The sequence below is a fragment of the Oncorhynchus masou genome, chromosome 11, assembly GCF_036934945.1.
Source record: "Oncorhynchus masou masou isolate Uvic2021 chromosome 11, UVic_Omas_1.1, whole genome shotgun sequence".
Taxonomy (NCBI): domain Eukaryota; kingdom Metazoa; phylum Chordata; class Actinopteri; order Salmoniformes; family Salmonidae; genus Oncorhynchus; species Oncorhynchus masou.
Window position 1 is genome coordinate 58,342,705 of NC_088222.1, and position 17,868 is coordinate 58,360,572.

Here is a 17,868-nt window from a genome sequence, read left to right on the forward strand (position 1 = left end):
TCAAGGTCCATATAGGTCCTGTTCCTAAATGTTTACGTGACTGACCATTGTAACGTATTGTCATGTTCTCTCTATCCTGTCTGCTCCTGCCTGGTCTTGTTTTCTTCTTTCCTCTTAAATGTTGCTTCCTGTGTGAAGGTTGCTGAGGTCTGTGGAGGAGGTTGGCTAGGGTGAACACATAGACCCTCATCAATTTGTGGTGCAGAAGCTGTGTCAATTTGGAACTTAGAGGCTGGTATTTTCTTCCGGGGTCCTTGTTGGTCCCGGTTTTATGGGGGGAATGTGACGACCCTCCCCTCCGTCTGCTGTATTCTGTTTGTTCTTGTTTCCTTATTAGGATGCCGGTGGGCGGAGTTGGGGAGGGTCGTCAGCTACATGGGAAACACCTGGGCCAGGTGTGTCCCAGGATAAATAGACCTCCTCTACATTCATGGAGGAGACTCTCCATGCAGACACCATTGTAGATTGTGTTGTGGTTCTTGGTGGTCTTTTGTTTATTTGCTTTGGCACCTTTCAACAACCTGCATTATCACATTCATGCATGCAAAACACTCACTTACACTGCTGATTACTGATTACACACCATTGTATATTATACTTAGTTACTTATTTAATAAATATATATATATTGCTACTCCTTATCTCCACGTTGTCTCTCTTTGTTACGGGCTTTGAGTCGGTTCGTGACACTTCCTAATCGATTCTCCTGCATTTCCAGTGGTGCTGGGTATTCCCTGGTTGGCTTATCACAATCCTAAAATTTTGTGGAAACAAGGGGTAGTCAGAGGAGTGCTCAGGTAGGTGTGTGGGAGTTTCCATCAGTGCAACGATGGTGGAGAGTCCAGACCAGGTCTCTACCGTGCGCATCCCCCCCGAATACACCGATTTGGCAATCGCCTTCTGTAAAAAGAGAGGGACGCTATTACCACTACATCGACTGGAGGATTGTGCGATAAACTTCCAGGTGAACGCCGCACTTCCCAGGAGTCACGTGTATCCCCTGTCACAGGAGGAGACGGTGGCTATGGAGACATATGTCACCGAATCTCTGGTACAGGGGTACATTCGGCCCTCCACATCACCTGTCTCCTCTAGTTTTTTTTGTGAAGAAGAAGGAGGGAGGTCTGCGTCCATGCATTGACTATAGAGGTCTAAATTCCATCACAGTGTGGTTCAGTTACCCGCTACCTCTCATCGCCATGGTGGTGGAGTCATTCCACGGAGCACGCCTCTTCACAAAACTGGATCTTAGGAGCACGTATAACTTGGTGCGAATCCGGGATGGAGATGAGTGGAAAACCACATTTAGGACCATGAGTACCTCGTCATGCCGTATGGGTTGAAAAATGCTCCAGCCATTTTCCAATACTTTGTTGATGAGATTCTCAGGCACCTGCACGGGCAGGGTGTAGTGGTTTACATCAATGACATACTGATCTATTTCGCCACACGCGCAGAGCATGTGTCTCTGGTGTGCAAGGTACTTGGGCGACTGTTGGAGCATGACCTGTACGTCAAGGCCGAGAAATGTGTGTTCTCCAAACAAGCCATCTCTTTCCTGGGGTATTGCATTTCCATATCTGGGGTGGTGATGGAGTGTGACCGCATTGCGGCCGTGCGTAATTGGCCGACTCCGACCACGGTATAGGAGGTGCAGCGGTTTTCAGGGTATGCCAATTACTACCGGAGGTTTATCTGGGGATTTGGGCAGGTGGCTGTCACAGCGCTCAGGCACGCCCACAAAGCTTTGCCCCTGCACTTTCTTTTCGAGGAAGCTCAGTCCGGCGGAGCGAAACTATGATGTGGGGGATCGGGAGTTGCTGGCTGTGGTAAAAGCTCTGAAGGTGTGGAGACATTGGCTTTAGGGGGCGAAACACTCTTTTCTCATCTGGACTGACCACCGTAATCTGGAGTACAATCCTCGTCAGGCAAGGTGGGCGATGTTTTTTTATCAGATTTCGCTTCACTATCTCTTACAAGTTCCCGTAACGCGAAGGCCGACGCACTGTCCCCTCTCTATGATACCGAGCAGCGGCCCATCGATCCCACCCCCATACTTCTGGCCGCTTGTCTGGTGGCACCGGTGTTATGGGAGGTGGAAGCGGACATTGAGCGGGCGTCTCGGTTAGGACCTCCTCCACCTCAGTGTCCAGCGGGTCGGAGGTACGTCCCCCTTGGTGTTCGTGATAGATTGATCAGGTGGGCCCACACGCTACCCTCCAGTACAGTACAGAGCCCGCACTGGAGCCCACCTTGGCTAAGGATGTGAGGGTTTATGATTCCTCCTGTTTGGTGTGCGCTCAGTGTAAGGCTCCTAGACACCTGCCTAGAGGGAAGTTACAGCCCCTTTCCTTTTCACAGCGGCCTTGGTCACACCTGTCTGGACTTTCTTACCGATCTTCCTCCATCACAGGGGAACACTACGATCCTGGTCATTGTGGATTGGTTCTCTAAGTCCTGCCGTCTCCTCCTTTTGCCCAGTCTCCCTACGGCCCTGCAGGCTTCGGAGGCCCTGTTTACACACGTCTTCCGGCACTACGGGGTGCCTGAGGATATAGTTTCTGATCGGGGTCCCCAGTTCACTTCCCGGGTTTGGAAGGCGTTCATGGAGCATCTGGGGCTTCGATCAGCATGACCTCTGGTTTTCACGCCGATAGCAATGGGCAGGTGGAGAGGGTGAACCAGGATGTGGGCAGGTTTCTGAGGTCGTATTGCCAGGACCGGCCTGGAGAGTGGGCGAGGTTCGTCCCATGGGCCAAGATGGCCTAGAATTTACTTCGCCACTCCTCCACGGACCTGTCGCGGTTTGAGTGCGTGTTGGGCTATCAGCCGGTCCTGGTACCGTGGCATCAGAGTCAGACCGAGGCTCCTGTGGTGGACGATTGGGTGCGGCGCTCAAAGGAGACCTGGAGAGCCGGGTCTGGCTCTTGACCCGAAACCTGCCTCTCTGCCTGCCCTGCCGGAAGCTGGGTCCGCGGTTTGTGGGGCCATTTAAAGTCCTGAGGAGAATAAACGATGTGTGTTATAGGTTACAACTTCCCCCTTACTATTGTATTAACCCCTCGTTTCATGTGTCTCTCCTCAGGCCGGTGGTAGCTGGTCCACTACAGGACGTCTCCTTGGGGAGATCTGACATACGTACAGTCCAGTCAAACGTTTTTGGCCACACCTACTCATTCAAGAGTTTTCTTTATTTTGGCTATTTTATATATTGTAGAATAATAGTGAAGAGTGAAATAGTGAAATAACACATATGGAATCATGTGGTAACCAACATGTGTTAAACAAATCATTCTTCAAAGTAGCCAACCTTTTCCTTGATGACAGCTTTGCACACTCTTGGCATTCTCTTGAGCAACTTTATGATGTAGTCACCTGGAATGCTTTTCCAACAGTCTTGAAGGAGATCCCACATGCTGAGCACTTGTTGTCTGCTTTTCCTTCACTCTGCGGTCCAACTCATCCCAAACCATCTCAACTGGGTTGAGGTCGGGTGATTATGGAGGCCAGGTCATCTGATGGAGCACTCCATCTCTCTCCTTCTTGGTCAAATAGCCCTTCACAGCCTGGAGGTGTGTTGGGTCAATGTCCTGTTGAAAAACAAATGATAGTCCCACTAAGCGCAAACCAGATGGGAAGGCGTATCACTGCAAAATGCTGTGGTAGCCAAGTTGGTTAAGCGTGCCTTGAATTCTAAATAAATCACTGACAGTGTCACAAGCGAAGTACCTCCTCCTCTATGCTTCACAGTGGGAACCACACACGCGGAGATCTTCTGTTCACCTACTCTGCGTCTCACAAAGACACGACAGTTGGAACCCAAAGGATTTGGACTCATCAGACCAAAGGACAGATTTCCACCGGTCTAATGTTCATTGCTCGTGTTTCTTTCCCCAAACAAGTCTCTTCTTATTGTTGGTGTCCTTTAGTAGTGGTTTCTTTGCAGCAATTCGACCATGAAGGCCTGATTCACACAGTCTCCTCTGAACAGTTGATGTTGAGATGTGTCTGTTACTTGAACTCTGTGAAGCATTTATCTGGACTGCAATTTCTGAGGCTGGTAACTCTAATGAACATATCTTATCATATGCTTCACAGTGGGAACAACACATGCAGAGATCATCCAGATGATCCACATGCAGAGATTGGAACCAAAAATCTAAAATTTGGACTCATCAGACCAAAGGACAGATTTCCACCAGTCTAATGTCCATTGCTCATGTTTCCTGGCCCAAGCAAGTCTCTTCTTATTTGTGTGCTTTAGTAGTGGTTTCTTTGAAACAATTCGATCATGAAGGACTGATTCATGCAGTCTCCTCTGAATAGTTGATGTTGAGATGTGTCTGTTACTTGAACTCTGTGAAGCATTTATTTGGGCTGTTATCTGAGGTGCAGTTAATTGCCGATATCTGAGGCTGGTAACTCTAATGATCTTATCCTCTGCAGCAGAGGTAACTCTGGGTCTTTTCTGTGGCAGTCCTCATGAGAGCCAGTTTCATCAACCGCGCTCAATGTTTTTTGCGACTGCACTTTCAAAGTTCTTGAAATGTTCTGTTTTGACTGACCTCCATGTCTTAAAGTAACAATGGTGTCACGCCTTGGTCTTAGTATTTGTGTTTTAGTTTATTAGTTAGTCAGACCAGGGTGTGACATGGGGTTATTATGTATTGTATTTCCGTATTGGGGTTTGTAGTGTTTGGGTTGGTAGTTGATTAGGGGTGTGTGTGTGTGTTAATTAGGTTGGCTGCCTGAGGCGGTTCTCAATCAGAGTCAGGTGCTTCTCGTTGTCGCTGATTGGGAACCGTATTTAGGTAGCCTGATTTCGCTTTGCATTTCGTGGGTGATTGTTCCTGTCTCTGTGTAGGTAGCACCAGTCAGGCTGTATTAGGTTTCGTTCTGTTTGTTGTTTTTTTGTATTTATAGTTATTCGTGTATAGTTAGTTCGTTTTGTCTTTATAATAAACATGAGTAACTTACACGCTGCATTTCGGTCCGACTCTCCTTCAACAACAAAAGAACGCCGTTACAGAATCACCCACCAAACACGGACCGAGCAGCGTGTCAACAGGCAGGTGCAGCGCAAAGAGGAGCCGCGCAAAGAGGAGCCTCGTTTTAAGGATTTCTGGACATGGGAGGAAATCCTGGACGGAAGAGGACCCTGGGCTAAACCAGAAGAGTGTAGCCTCCCTAAAGCGCAGCAGGCGAAGAGTAAACAGGAGCAGCGTGTCTACAGGCAGGAGCAGTGCAAACAGGAGCTACACTAGAAACAACAGAAGCAGCTTCAGTGGGAGAGGCTACACCATTTGGAGAATTGGACATGGGAGGAGGAACTGGACGGAAAAGGAGCCTGGGCTCAGCCTGGTGAATATCGCCTCCCCAAGGAGGAATTAGAAGCGGCTAAAGCGGAGAGACGCAAGTATGAGGAGGCAGCACGGCGACGTGGATGGAAGCCCGAAAAGCAGCCCCAAAATTTTGTTTGGGGGGGGCTATCAGGGGAATGGCTGAGTCAGGAGACAGACCTGAGTCAACTCTCCCTGTTTATTGTGAAGAGCCAAGGAGGAGGTCAGAACCAGTGTTGGAGGTGAGCGAAGCAGAGACTGTGAAGGAGTTAATGGGAAAATTGGAGGAGAGTTTAATGAGGGAGTTGCTAGTTTGGTGCTTTAGATATAATATTCGGCCGACGGAGCGTGTCGGGGATTTGATGGCACCTGGGTCAGCACTCCATACTAGTCCTGAGGTGCGTGTTAGTCGGCTGGTGGAAAGTGTGCCAGCCTCACGCACTAAGCCTCCTGAGTACCTGCCTAGCCTTGCACGTCCCGTGCCAGTCCTGCATTCAGGCTCTCCAGTACACCTTCATGGTCCAGTCCATCCTGTGCCACCTTCACACACCAGTCCTCCGGTAGTAGCTCCTCACACCAGGCTTCCTGTGCCTGTCCTTTATCTAGAACCACCTCCACACCCCAGCCCTCCAGTAGCAGCTCCCCGCACTAGGCTTCCTGTGCGTGTCCTCGGCCCAATACCACCAGTGCCAGCACCACGCATCAGGCCTACAGTGCGTCTCGCCTGTTCAGCGCAGCCAGCGCTTTCTCCCTCTCTCGGAGTCTCCCGTCTGTTCAGCGGTTTTAGAGCCTTCCTCCTCTACAGCGCTGCCGGAGCCTCCTGTTTGTATAGAGCAGCCTGAGCTGCCAGTCACATTGAGCAGCCAGAGCTGTCAGTTTGTATAGAGCAGCCTGAGCTGTCAGTCTACATTGAGCAGCCAGAGCTGTCAGTTTGCATAGAGCAGCCTGAGCTGCCAGTCTACCTTGAGCAGCCAGAGCTGTCAGTTTGCATAGATCAGCCTGAGCTGCTAGTCTGCATGGAGCAGCTAGTCTGCTTGGAGCAGCCAGAGCTGCCAGTCTGCAAAGAGCTGCCAGTCTGCATGGAGTTGCCAGTCTGCATAGAGCTGCCAGTCTCCATGAAGCCGCCAGAGCTGTCAGTCAGTATGGAGCAGCCGGAGCCGCCAGTCAGCATGGAGCAGCCAGAGCCGTCAGTCAGCATGAAGCAGCCAGATCTGCCAGTCAGCCAGACTCTTCCAGATCTGCCAGTCAGCCAGACTCTTCCAGATCTGCCAGTCAACCAGACTCTTCCAGATCTGCCAGTCAACCAGACTCTTCCAGATCTTCCAGTCAGCCAGACTCTTCCAGTCAGCCAGACTCTTCCAGTCAGCCAGACTCTTCCAGATCTGCTAGTCGACCAGACTCTTCCAGATCTGCCAGTCGACCAGACTCTTCCAGATCTGCCAGTCGACCAGACTCTTCCAGATCTGCCAGTCAGCCAGACTCTTCCAGATCTGCCAGTCAGCCAGACTCTTCCAGATCTGCCAGTCAACCAGATTCTTCCAGATCTGCCAGTCAACCAGACTCTTCCAGATCTGCCAGTCAACCAGACCCTTCCAAATCTGCCAGTCAGCCAGACTCTTCCAGATCTGCCAGTCAGCCAGACTCTTCCAGATCTGCCAGTCAACCAGACTCTTCCAGATCTGCCAGTCAGCCAGACTCTTCCAGATCTGCCAGTCAACCAGACTCTTCCAGATCTGCCAGTCAACCAGACTCTTCCAGATCTGCCAGTCAACCAGACCCTTCCTTGATCTGCCAGTCAACCAGACTCTTCCAGATCTGCTAGTCAGCCAGGATCCGCCAGTCAGCCAGGATCCGCCAGTCAGCCAGGATCTGCCAGATCTGCTAGTCAGCCAGGATCCTCCAGTCAGCCAGGATCTGCCAGATCTGCCTGTCAGCCAGGATCTGCCAGTCAGCCAGGATCTGCCAGATCTGCTAGTCAGCCAGGATCCGCCAGTCAGCCAGGATCCGCCAGTCGGCCAGGATCTGCCAGTCAGCCAGGATCCGCCAGTCAGCCAGGATCTGCCGGATTCAACTTCCTGGCTGGGCTTCATCTCAGTACTGGGCTTTTTCTCAGTACTGGGCTGCCTCTCAGTGCTGGGCTGCCTCTCAGTGCTGAGCTGCTCCTCAGTCCCGAGCTGCCCCTCAGTCCCGAGCTGTCCCTCAGTCCCGAGCTGCCTCAGTCCCGAGCTGCCCCTCAGTCACGAGCTGCTCCTCTATTATGTAGGGTTCTGGGTGAGGACTATTCGGCTATGGTCGGCGGTTAGGGTGGATTATCTATGGACGCGAAGGGGAGGAACAATGACAATTATGAAGTGGGGTCCACGTCCGGAGCCGGAACCGCCACCATGGACAGACGCCCACCCGGACCCTCCCTATGGTTTTGAGGTGCGTTCGGGAGTCCGCACCTTAGGGGGGGGGTTCTGTCACGCCTTGGTCTTAGTATTTGTGTTTTAGTTTATTAGTTAGTCAGACCAGGGTGTGACATGGGGTTATTATGTATTGTATTTCCGTATTGGGGTTTGTAGTGTTTGGGTTGGTAGTTGATTAGGGGGGTGTGTGTGTGTGTGTGTGTGTTAATTAGGTTGGCTGCCTGAGGCGGTTCTCAATCAGAGTCAGGTGCTTCTCGTTGTCGCTGATTGGGAACCGTATTTAGGTAGCCTGATTTCGCTTTGCATTTCGTGGGTGATTGTTCCTGTCTCTGTGTAGGTAGCACCAGTCAGGCTGTATTAGGTTTCGTTCTGTTTGTTGTTTTTTGTATTTATAGTTATTCGTGTATAGTTAGTTCGTTTTGTCTTTATAATAAACATGAGTAACTTACACGCTGCATTTCGGTCCGACTCTCCTTCAACAACAAAAGAACGCCGTTACAGATGGACTGTCGTTTCTCTTTGCTTATTTGAGTTGTTCTTGCCATAATATGAACTTGGTCTTTTACCAAAGAGGGCTATCTTCTGTATACCCCCCTACCTTGTCACAACACAACTGATTGGCTCAAACGCATTAAGAAGGAAAGAAATTCCACATATTATGTAGAAAATAGTACAAAGAAAGAAAATCACTTGAATGGGTAGGTATGTCCAAACTTTTCATTGTGCGACTTATTTTTTACACAATTAATATATAATTACATAGATATAGAGATTAATAAATGCTCAACCTCCAGATGAGGTACAATTCTTACAACTTTGTTTGGCTGGTAGCTTATTCTTTAGATGTTTGGGGCTGCTGGTGAACCATGATGTGCAGGCATAATTGTCACGCCCTGGCCATAGAGAGGCTTTTTATTCTCTATTTTGGTTGGGTCAGGGTGTGACTAGGGTGGGAATTCTATGTTCTTTTTTCTATGTTTTTGTATGTCGTTGTTTTTGCCCGGGTATGGTTCTCAATCAGGGACAGCTGTCTGTCATTGTCTCTGATTGAGAACCATACTTAGGTAGCTCTTGCCCACATTGGTTTTGTGGGTAGTAGTTTTCTGTTTTGTGTATTGCACCTTGCAGAACTGTACTTACCACGCTGCACCTTGATGCTCTTTTCCTTCTCCCGACAACATTCGTTACAATAATCAAAGTGACACTGGACTAGCAAACTTGCCAGAGTTTTCAGCTTGTCTATAGGTAGGTTTCCATCCAATTGGCGACAGATTTTCATGCGAATATTCTAAAATCTTGATAAAAACATAAAGACATTTCAGAGTTTCCTTTAGGGTAATTTGGCACCGGACAACATAACAGGGAAGATTTTAATTTACCGGACATTTGAGAAATGTAATGGGCATCCATATGCATTCAGATTCAACCTGGTGCAGCCAGCAGCATCAATAAACGAGGGATGTTGGCCAAATGAGACACATTTACGTGTCCTTAATAACAGCCTATAACAAATTACAAATACACTATTCCTTGTGTTCCGATGTGTAGCATATACAACACTTTATAGTCTATTTTTTGAAGGAGTTTTAGGCTACTGTACTAAAACAATAATTGTCCACCTCACGGTTTAGCTGTCAGAGATTTGAGCATGTCAGATGATTTCTTTATGTCAGATGGTTACTGCGTCTACTACACAGATATAGACGTACAGAAGGAGGGTCATTTGTAAATGTTCTATCCTTATATTTTGTATAAAGATAAACACTATGTTGTTAGATATTAGTTACTCTGGTAGGCCTGAAACGGTCTTCCTCGCCTCAAGTTCAACTGTCAGTTGCTGCAGTTTGACAACCCTCCCCTATTTTTGACCACCACTCCCCCCAGTAAATGTCGATCTGTCCCTTAGATGTGGTTAATGTAACTTATGTAATCATGTAGCACATAACAGCATAACAATCTTAGGTTAATATGATTTGTTAAATACAGTAACATCCTATTTCTCCTTTGATTGGCTGCCAGCCCTGAAATGCCCTGAGTCCAGCCACTACCAGGTGTGCACCAGTGCCTGCGCCGCCTCTTGCCCGGACCTCACCTCCCACCTGTACTGCACCCACCCTTGCACAGAGGGCTGCCAGTGCGACCCGGGATACGTGCTGAGTGGCAACCGTTGCGTCCGGCACCAGGACTGCGGCTGCGAGCGTGAGGGCCTCTACTACCCTCTCAACGACACTTTCTGGGCGGGCCCTGCCGGCGAGGGTGGAGAGTGTACCCTGCGCTGCGTCTGTGGGCCCAACGGCGAAGTCTCCTGCTTCAACGATTCATGTAGAGAAGGCGAGGTGTGTGTGACAGAGTTCGGCCTGTTGGGCTGTTACCCTCGCAGGGAGGGGGTGTGTTCTCTGGGCCAGAATGTTGTGACGGCCTCTTTCGACGGGACCTCCATGCCCTTCCCGGACGACAGCTCCTACTACCTGCTGAGGTCGTGTGGGCCAATGCCGGCCAACGTGTCTGCTGTGGAAGTAAAGATGGGCCGGCGGTTGGTAAACAAGGGTCCATACTGGATGCGGCCCGTGGTGGTCAGGGTGGCCAACCTGGAGGCCCAGATGGGTGGATCGGACTTTGACACAGTGAAGGTCAGTATTATAGCCTGGTGCTCCAGTCTGTTTGTGCTTTAGCCAACTTTTCTCTGTGTTTGTTCATTGTCATTCCAAATATACAGTATGGGGACTAGGCTATTTTGGTGCTACCTCAGTCCGATTGAGAGAAAATGCACGAGTCTCCAGACAAATAAACATACAAAAGTATGTGTAAAGATTATCTGAGCATTGATATTGTGCTACATTGTGGGTAGGTTTTCCAGACCCAGGCACAGGAGGTTGGTGGCACCTTATTGGGGAGGACGGGCTCATGGTAATGGATGTAGTGGAATAGTATCAAACACATGGTTTCCATTTTATTGTATGCCGTTCATTTCGCTCCGTTACAGCCATTATCATGAGCAGTCCCCCCTCCGCAGCCTCCACTGGACCCAAGGCAACTTTACTTCTGGACGAAGAATCACTTTCAGTGGAGAAACTTCATTTAGCATTATATTTTTACACCAGGAGTAGGCTAAATATGAGTCTGGGAAACTGGCCCTGAAAGTCTGTCATCATGAGATGAATACCTTTCTCAAAGTAATTTAGCTGGAATATGTAGTTTAATTGAATACAGGCTTAACTGAATGACAACAGAGATAATATAGTAAGGAATTTTATTGAATAGTTTGGTGTAGGCTTTGTCTCCAAGGAATGCTCCCCAGAGCAAGATGCTGATGACAGGTTGCCGCGGGAAAGGAGTTTCAATGACGGGTCTGAAGGTTATTATGTGGTTGTGGGGAGATTGGTCATTGGACGACTGCTGCTGCAAAACAAGGTTTGAGTTGACATATAAATACTCCCCTAGATTCATGCCCACGAGTGAGTAGGTTAATCAGCAACAGTGGTGGAATTGCCTTTGTGTGCCGAGCTCATAGGCTGAAGTTAATAGGTGAATGATATTCCACACGCTTGCTAATAGAAAAGGAGGAAGAGACGTGACGCTATGCTAACGAGCTAACGTTAAGACGCGATACTATAAATACTTGCCATGCTGACAAGGTATCATTATAACCCCTGCCATATAAATACCTGCTATGCTGATGAGTGAGATAGGAAGCGATGTGAATTATGAGTTTACTAGATGAATGAAAAGATCCATTCGGACCAGCCTTACTGATTGAAAATGGGTAACTACGTAACAGATATATCACTGCACTACTGTACATTACAGTGACTGAATGTTGCTGCTACTACCTCTCTATGACATAATGTTATGATGTGTCTAAATCCCAGCTGAACGGTGAGCTGGTACTACTGCCTTATGTCCACCCACTGGAGACCCTAATGATCTACCGCGCCCCTGGCAACGCTACCGTGGTGGAGTCCAGCGGATTGGTCCTAGTCCACTACACCCGTCAGGGCCTCCTCAACATCTCTCTCTCTACCCTCTTTTACAACGCCACCTGTGGCCTGTGCGGTCTCTTCAACGGAAACGCCAGCGACGACCTCCGTCTGCCTAACGGCCGACTGGCCGAATCCCTCAAACTCTTCACTGAGGGCTGGCGGGCCATCGCTGACGACCTGACGTGCAATGGCGATTGCGACGACCTGTACCGCATGTGCACGGACCTGCGGCTCTACCAGAGCCCGTGGATGTGTGGCAACATCAACGACCCGGGGAACAGCTCCTTCCTGGCATGCCACAGTGCCGTCAACCCCTCACCATTCTTCCGGAACTGCCTGTACAACATGTGCATGCGGGAGGGAAACCGCTCGGTGCTCTGCTCTTCGCTGCAGGCGTATGCCTCGGCCTGCAAGGATGCCCAGGTGGGCCTTGCTGCCTGGAGGAGTGCTACCAATTGCCGTGAGTTAGTCCCTCGCCACCACCTTGGAGTGATGTTGAGTGATGGACTGATTGTGTATTTTTCCTTTATTAACCAAACCTTGGCTCTGCTAATTCTGAATAGCCCTTTCTCTTGTTTCTGTTTCTATCTCTGTCCCGACCTCTCTCTATGTCCCTCTCCTTTTTTCTCACTCTTTTACTTTCTGTTACGATCCCTCTATCTCTCTCTATTTGTCTTTTACCCCACTCTCATCTCTCTCCGCCCACCTCTCTCTCTCCTTCCCGCAGCCTTGCCCTGTCCGGAGAACAGTTATTACAATGAGTGCACCAGCGCTTGCCCGCTGACCTGCGCCGGCCTGGACGAGCTCGCCGAGCTGTGCCCATTGCCCTGTCAGGAGGGCTGCCAGTGCAGGGAGGGCTTTGCACTCCACAACGGCCAGTGCGTGGCGCGCAGCGACTGCGGCTGCATCAGCCCTGGGGGCCGGCAGCTGGCCACCAACCAGATCTTCTGGAATGACTGGGAGTGCCAGGAGCGCTGCTACTGCAATGGCTCGGACAACCGCGTCTACTGCACGCTGACACCGTGCCAGGAGGGTGAGTACTGCCAGGAGGGCCTTGCGGGCCTCTACTTCTGCCAGCCGCACACTGAAGCGCTGTGCATTGCCGCTGGTTACAGCCACTTCCTGCCATTCGGAGGTGTGCCCTTCGAGCTGCAGAGTAGCTGTACCTTGATCCTGGCTACAACGAGGTGCAACAGCGGAGTGGCGGGAGAGGAGGATATGGACCAGAGCACCGCCACCCGACCCAAGGCGAGCACCAGCGCCGACCTCCCTCGCTTCAAGCTGTCAGCCCGGAACGAGGAGAGGGACACGGGGCAAGCCATCTGGGTGAGGGGGTTCATCTTGGAAGTCTACGGCTATGAGATTGAGGTGTCTCGGAGCTATAAACACACCATCACGGTGAGTGTATTATACACTTTTCACACTACCTTTCCGTCCTGAATTAAACTGTATTGGCTCAGATATTTTCATTTCCCATTGTCCTTTTTTAGCACGATTCCAGAAACTATGGTGGATGCGTAACTAGGCCAGCTCAGTAAAAGTTGGTTTGACTCGGTTCCACTCAGTAAGGTGAAAAGCCTGGGGCACAGTCAGTCTTGTTAGACTTTATTAGGAAGAAAAACATGTGGTAAGTAACAGGCCAAGAATCTTAACAATGCTTTTCAGAGAATCCAACTGAAAAAAAGACAGGAGAAATGTGTTCTTACAATGTCTTGACACTTTTCATTTCAACGCATCATATTCATCCTTCCAGTGTGACTGATGTGTTGTGAATCTCGCACAGACATGTGAGGGAGAGTTATTTGTTAACCAAGCCGATAGAATGGCGGAGCGAAGAGTGAATTCCTCTTTGATTGGCTCAGGGCGGATCTTATTTCCATTGGCATCTTTTATCAGACTGGATTGGGCTCAGGGTAACGGCTGACCTGAGCGACATTTGGAAAAGGTTCACAAACCAACCCAAAGATCTGAGGAGAACCACAATACACACACTCATTCCTATACACTCACACTTGCTAGTTATAACACACACAACACCCCCCCCCCCCCACACACACACACACACACACACACACACACACACACACACACACACACACACACACACACACACACACACACACACACACACACACACACACACACACAAACAGTCATGACTCACTCTCCCATGCTCTCTCCCAGGTGAATAAGGAGCGTCTGTACTTGCCTTTGAAGCTGGGGCCGGGGAAGGTCCACATCTTCACTTTCGGCATGCAGCTGGTGTTGGAGACGGACTTTGGCCTGAAGGTTGCCTTCGACTGGAACACCCTGCTCCTGCTCACGCTGCCTCGACGCCTCTACAACAGCACCTGCGGCCTGTGCCAGGGCATGTCACTTTCCTCTCCACCCGCACTCTCCACCAGCAACTGGGGCATGGCCTGGGCTGAGCAAGACACATTCTGCCAGGTGGGCTGCGGCGACTCGTGCCCACGTTGTGGGTTGGTCGAGAGAGGCTTTGGTGCCACTGATGCCCCTTTACTCGTCGTGGACGCCTACATGGAAGGCGTGGCCCAAGATGGTGAGGGAGGAGGAATCAATGTTGATGGCGGGGGTTACGCGGGAATCCGATTCCACCTGGGCGATGGGCTGCACTTGTTTGTGGAGCCCGAGGCAGTGCGTCTGTGCGGGTTGATCGTGGACCGCGGCGGTGTGTTTGCGCGCTGCCACAGCAAGGTGGCGCCGGCGTTCTTCTACCAGAACTGCCTGCAGGACACATGCCTGGACCGGGGTGCCTCGGGGACCATTTGCAACTGGTTGCAGATCTACACCAGCACATGCCAGACCCAGGGGTTGCGTGTGTTAGGCTGGAGGATTGACACACCCTGTGGTGAGCACAATAATAATTGAGGCATGAATCAAGTAGATTGAGTTGAGTTTAATTCTTTCCAGCCCAGGTGGAGGCTTATCTTACATGGGACTACTCCTCAGTAGTAATAGCCTATTAGATATTATTAGGTTCTGACAAACAGAGTGAAAAACTAATGGACAACTGGTCAAAGTTCAAACCAAGTTTATTCACCCACTGGGTCAAACAGCTGCAAAGACAAAACATGTTTAAACAAGCACATATATTTATACCTTCCTCCTATGCTGAGTCTCCTCCTTATTCACCCACTGGGTCAAACAGCTGCAAAGACAAAACATGTTTACACAAGCACATATATTTATACCTTCCTCCTATGCTGAGTCTCCTCCTTGCACATCTGGAACAACCAATACATCTCTGTTTGCTAGACAGGACTTTAGTGGTGCCTGTTCTTTCTCACTTCATCTGACCTGGACTCATCTGACCTCAGCCAAAATTCCTCACTCCTCCCCAACTCACGCCTGTCCTACCTTATCTGTTGACTAAAAGCAGAACCATTGCCCTCCTCCTCTCCATAGGATACATGAGACTTTACAATAGCATGTTCTTATAAAATGTAAACTTTCTGCACTCCCCTTTCTCACTCAATAGATGTCCCTCAGGAGTTTAGAAGTTAGTGCCCAACAATAACAACGGATACTTTCACCAAGGTTACATAGAGTTCTCAGTCATATGAGTAAAGGAGAGATGAATCACAAAGCAGCAGCTTTATGTTACCGTCCTACACAATGACATACAGTACGCTGTCAAATGAATAACCAAATGATATTTTAACGTTTGTTCTTATGTATTCTGCGTCTATCCTCCACTTTGCACCCAAACTGTAATCTGTCCAGAGAACCAATGCCAGGTAAATGAATCATGTAATCGTCATGTCTGTGTCTCAATCAAAGGCATCATCTTCCCTAGCGCACTACATAAGGAGTAGCGTGCCATTTTGGACACAACTCACATTTCCTTTACCCATATAAAGACACATTTCTTTTTCTCCTTCCCCAGTGCTGACGTGCCCAGCCAACAGCCACTACTCTAGCTGCATGTCAGTGTGCCAACCGCAGTGCGCCCCAGCCCGCGGCCAGAGGGAGTGCACCCAAGACTGTGTGGAGGGCTGCCAGTGTGACCAGGGATACGTCCTCAATGGCAAAGGTTGCGTCCAGCCCCAGAACTGTGGCTGCTACGACGACGGCAAGTACTATGAGGTGAGTCAGTCACACAGACAGTAGTCTCTCTACACAGACATTCATATACACACGTGGCAAGCTAGTTAGCTTACGATTTCAATTATGGCTTGTGAGTAGTACACAGAAAACGCACTCCAGCTAATTTTTTACTTTTTCTGTTGAAAAAAACAAAACCCTGCGTATAAATACAGTAAGATTCACACACTTAATGGTAAAAATAATGTGTTTTGAGGTAAATAATGTTTTTTAGACACGAGTGTAAACTTCATGGAGTAGGCCATTCAAGGAGTTGGTCTGATGGTGCCAATGGCTTTGAAACATTCTCAGCACATTTAAGGAACTTGACAGAAAAACTTTAATTACATTAACAGAACGTTTCCTAAAAGTTCAAACATGGTCACATTTTGACATTGGGAATAGTTTGACGTTGGGAATGTTCTCAAAATCTTCCAAGGACCTCCCGGGTGGCGCAGTCGTCTAGGGCTGTGCCACCAGAGACTCTGGGTTCGCGCCCAGGCTCTGTCGCAGCCGGCCGCGACCGGGAGGTCCATGGGGCGACCCACAATTGGCCTAGCGTCGTCCGGGTTAGGGAGGGTTTGGCCTGTAGGGATTGTCTCATCGTGCACTAGCGACTCCTGTGGCGGGCCGGGTGCAGTGCACGCTAACCAGGTCGCCAGGTGCACTGGCTTCCGGGTTGGAAACGCACTGTGTTAAGAAGCAGTGCGGCTTGGTTGGGTTGTGTTTCGGAGGACGCATGGCTTTCGACCTTCATCTCTCCCGAGCCCGTACGGGAGTTGTAGCGATGAGACAAGATAGTAACTACTAACAATTGGATACCACGAAATTGGGGAGAAAAGGGGGTAAAATTAAAAATTATTATAAATTCTTCCAAGAACGTTAACAAAACATTATTCTGTGGGAATTTCAGTGCTTCAGCATAAAGTTTCCTACAGGTTTCCACATGGTTCTATTTAAAGTCATGTTCTCAAATTGTTCAGAGAATGTAAACTTTCCATAAAAACCACAAGAACTTTAGTAACGTTCAGAAAACGTTGTAAGAGAATAAAAATAAAAATATACATTTCGTTCTCAGCATAAACAAAACTCTATCTTGTTCAGGGGTCCACTAATTGGTCACACCTGATCTTAATGAGAGCTGTATCCTTTGAAATGGGGTCTGTTTTAATAGACTAAAATTAGCAGCTTTGTATTCGTAAAAAAACATGGCATGCTAGCTCCATCCTGGTGGCACAGTGGACAAATTCAATGGATAGAGAATTTAAGATTATAGGGTTGAATCTCACTGAATACATGTGTTTGCATAATTAATGTGAAAGGAAATTAATTTCCATGTCTCCTATCTCTGCTTGGAGTAAAAACATTTACCCAGAATAAGCTAGCGGTGTTGTTAAAAGTCTTATTGAAACATTCAGTGTAAGTTTTAAGGAAGATATTCAAAAGTCTCCAAATAACCTATAATTTCCATTCTAAGAGTGTTAATAAAAACCTCCCAGGAAACACATTCGCAGCAAGTACGGGTACTGAGGGTGCTGTAGCACCCCCTGACCAATCTGTAGAATTGTGAAATTAGTTCATTAAGTTTGTTTCCTTTCCCCTTCCGCTTGCTATCCCTCCTCCAGCCCAAACAGCTGTTCTGGAACAGTGATTGCACCAAGCGCTGCCAGTGCATCGGCCGTAATCTCATCCAGTGTGACCCGCGCCGCTGCAAGGCCGAGGAGGAGTGCGCCCTGCGCCATGACGTGCGCGGCTGCTACACCCAGCGCTCGCAGCATTGCGTGGCGTCCGGTGGCGGTGTCTTCAGGACCTTTGACGGGGCGTCCCTCCGCCTGCCTGCCTCCTGCTCCTTCGTGCTGTCCACCAACTGCCACAAGCTACCTGATCTCTCCTTTCAGCTCATCGCAAACTTCGACAAGTGGAGCACCCCCAACCTCACCACCATCTCCCATGCATACCTCTATATTAACGAGGAGAATATCCTGATCTCCGGGAGCACCGTGAAGGTGATGGGCTTGAGGGATTGAGGGTAGATTT

General features: G+C 49.2%; 1 protein-coding gene across 1 annotated transcript in view; it reads left to right on the forward strand.

Annotated features, from left to right (window-relative positions):
- The window catches only part of LOC135548880 (alpha-tectorin-like), a 45,209-nt gene that overhangs the window by 14,543 nt on the left and 12,798 nt on the right, over positions 1 to 17,868 (forward strand). The window contains 8 exon segments of the mRNA XM_064978938.1: positions 5,645 to 5,650; positions 9,767 to 10,377; positions 11,617 to 12,187; positions 12,455 to 13,125; positions 13,912 to 14,229; positions 14,380 to 14,596; positions 15,635 to 15,834; positions 17,457 to 17,837. Of these exon segments, the coding sequence (XP_064835010.1) occupies positions 5,645 to 5,650; positions 9,767 to 10,377; positions 11,617 to 12,187; positions 12,455 to 13,125; positions 13,912 to 14,229; positions 14,380 to 14,596; positions 15,635 to 15,834; positions 17,457 to 17,837 (2,975 nt within the window).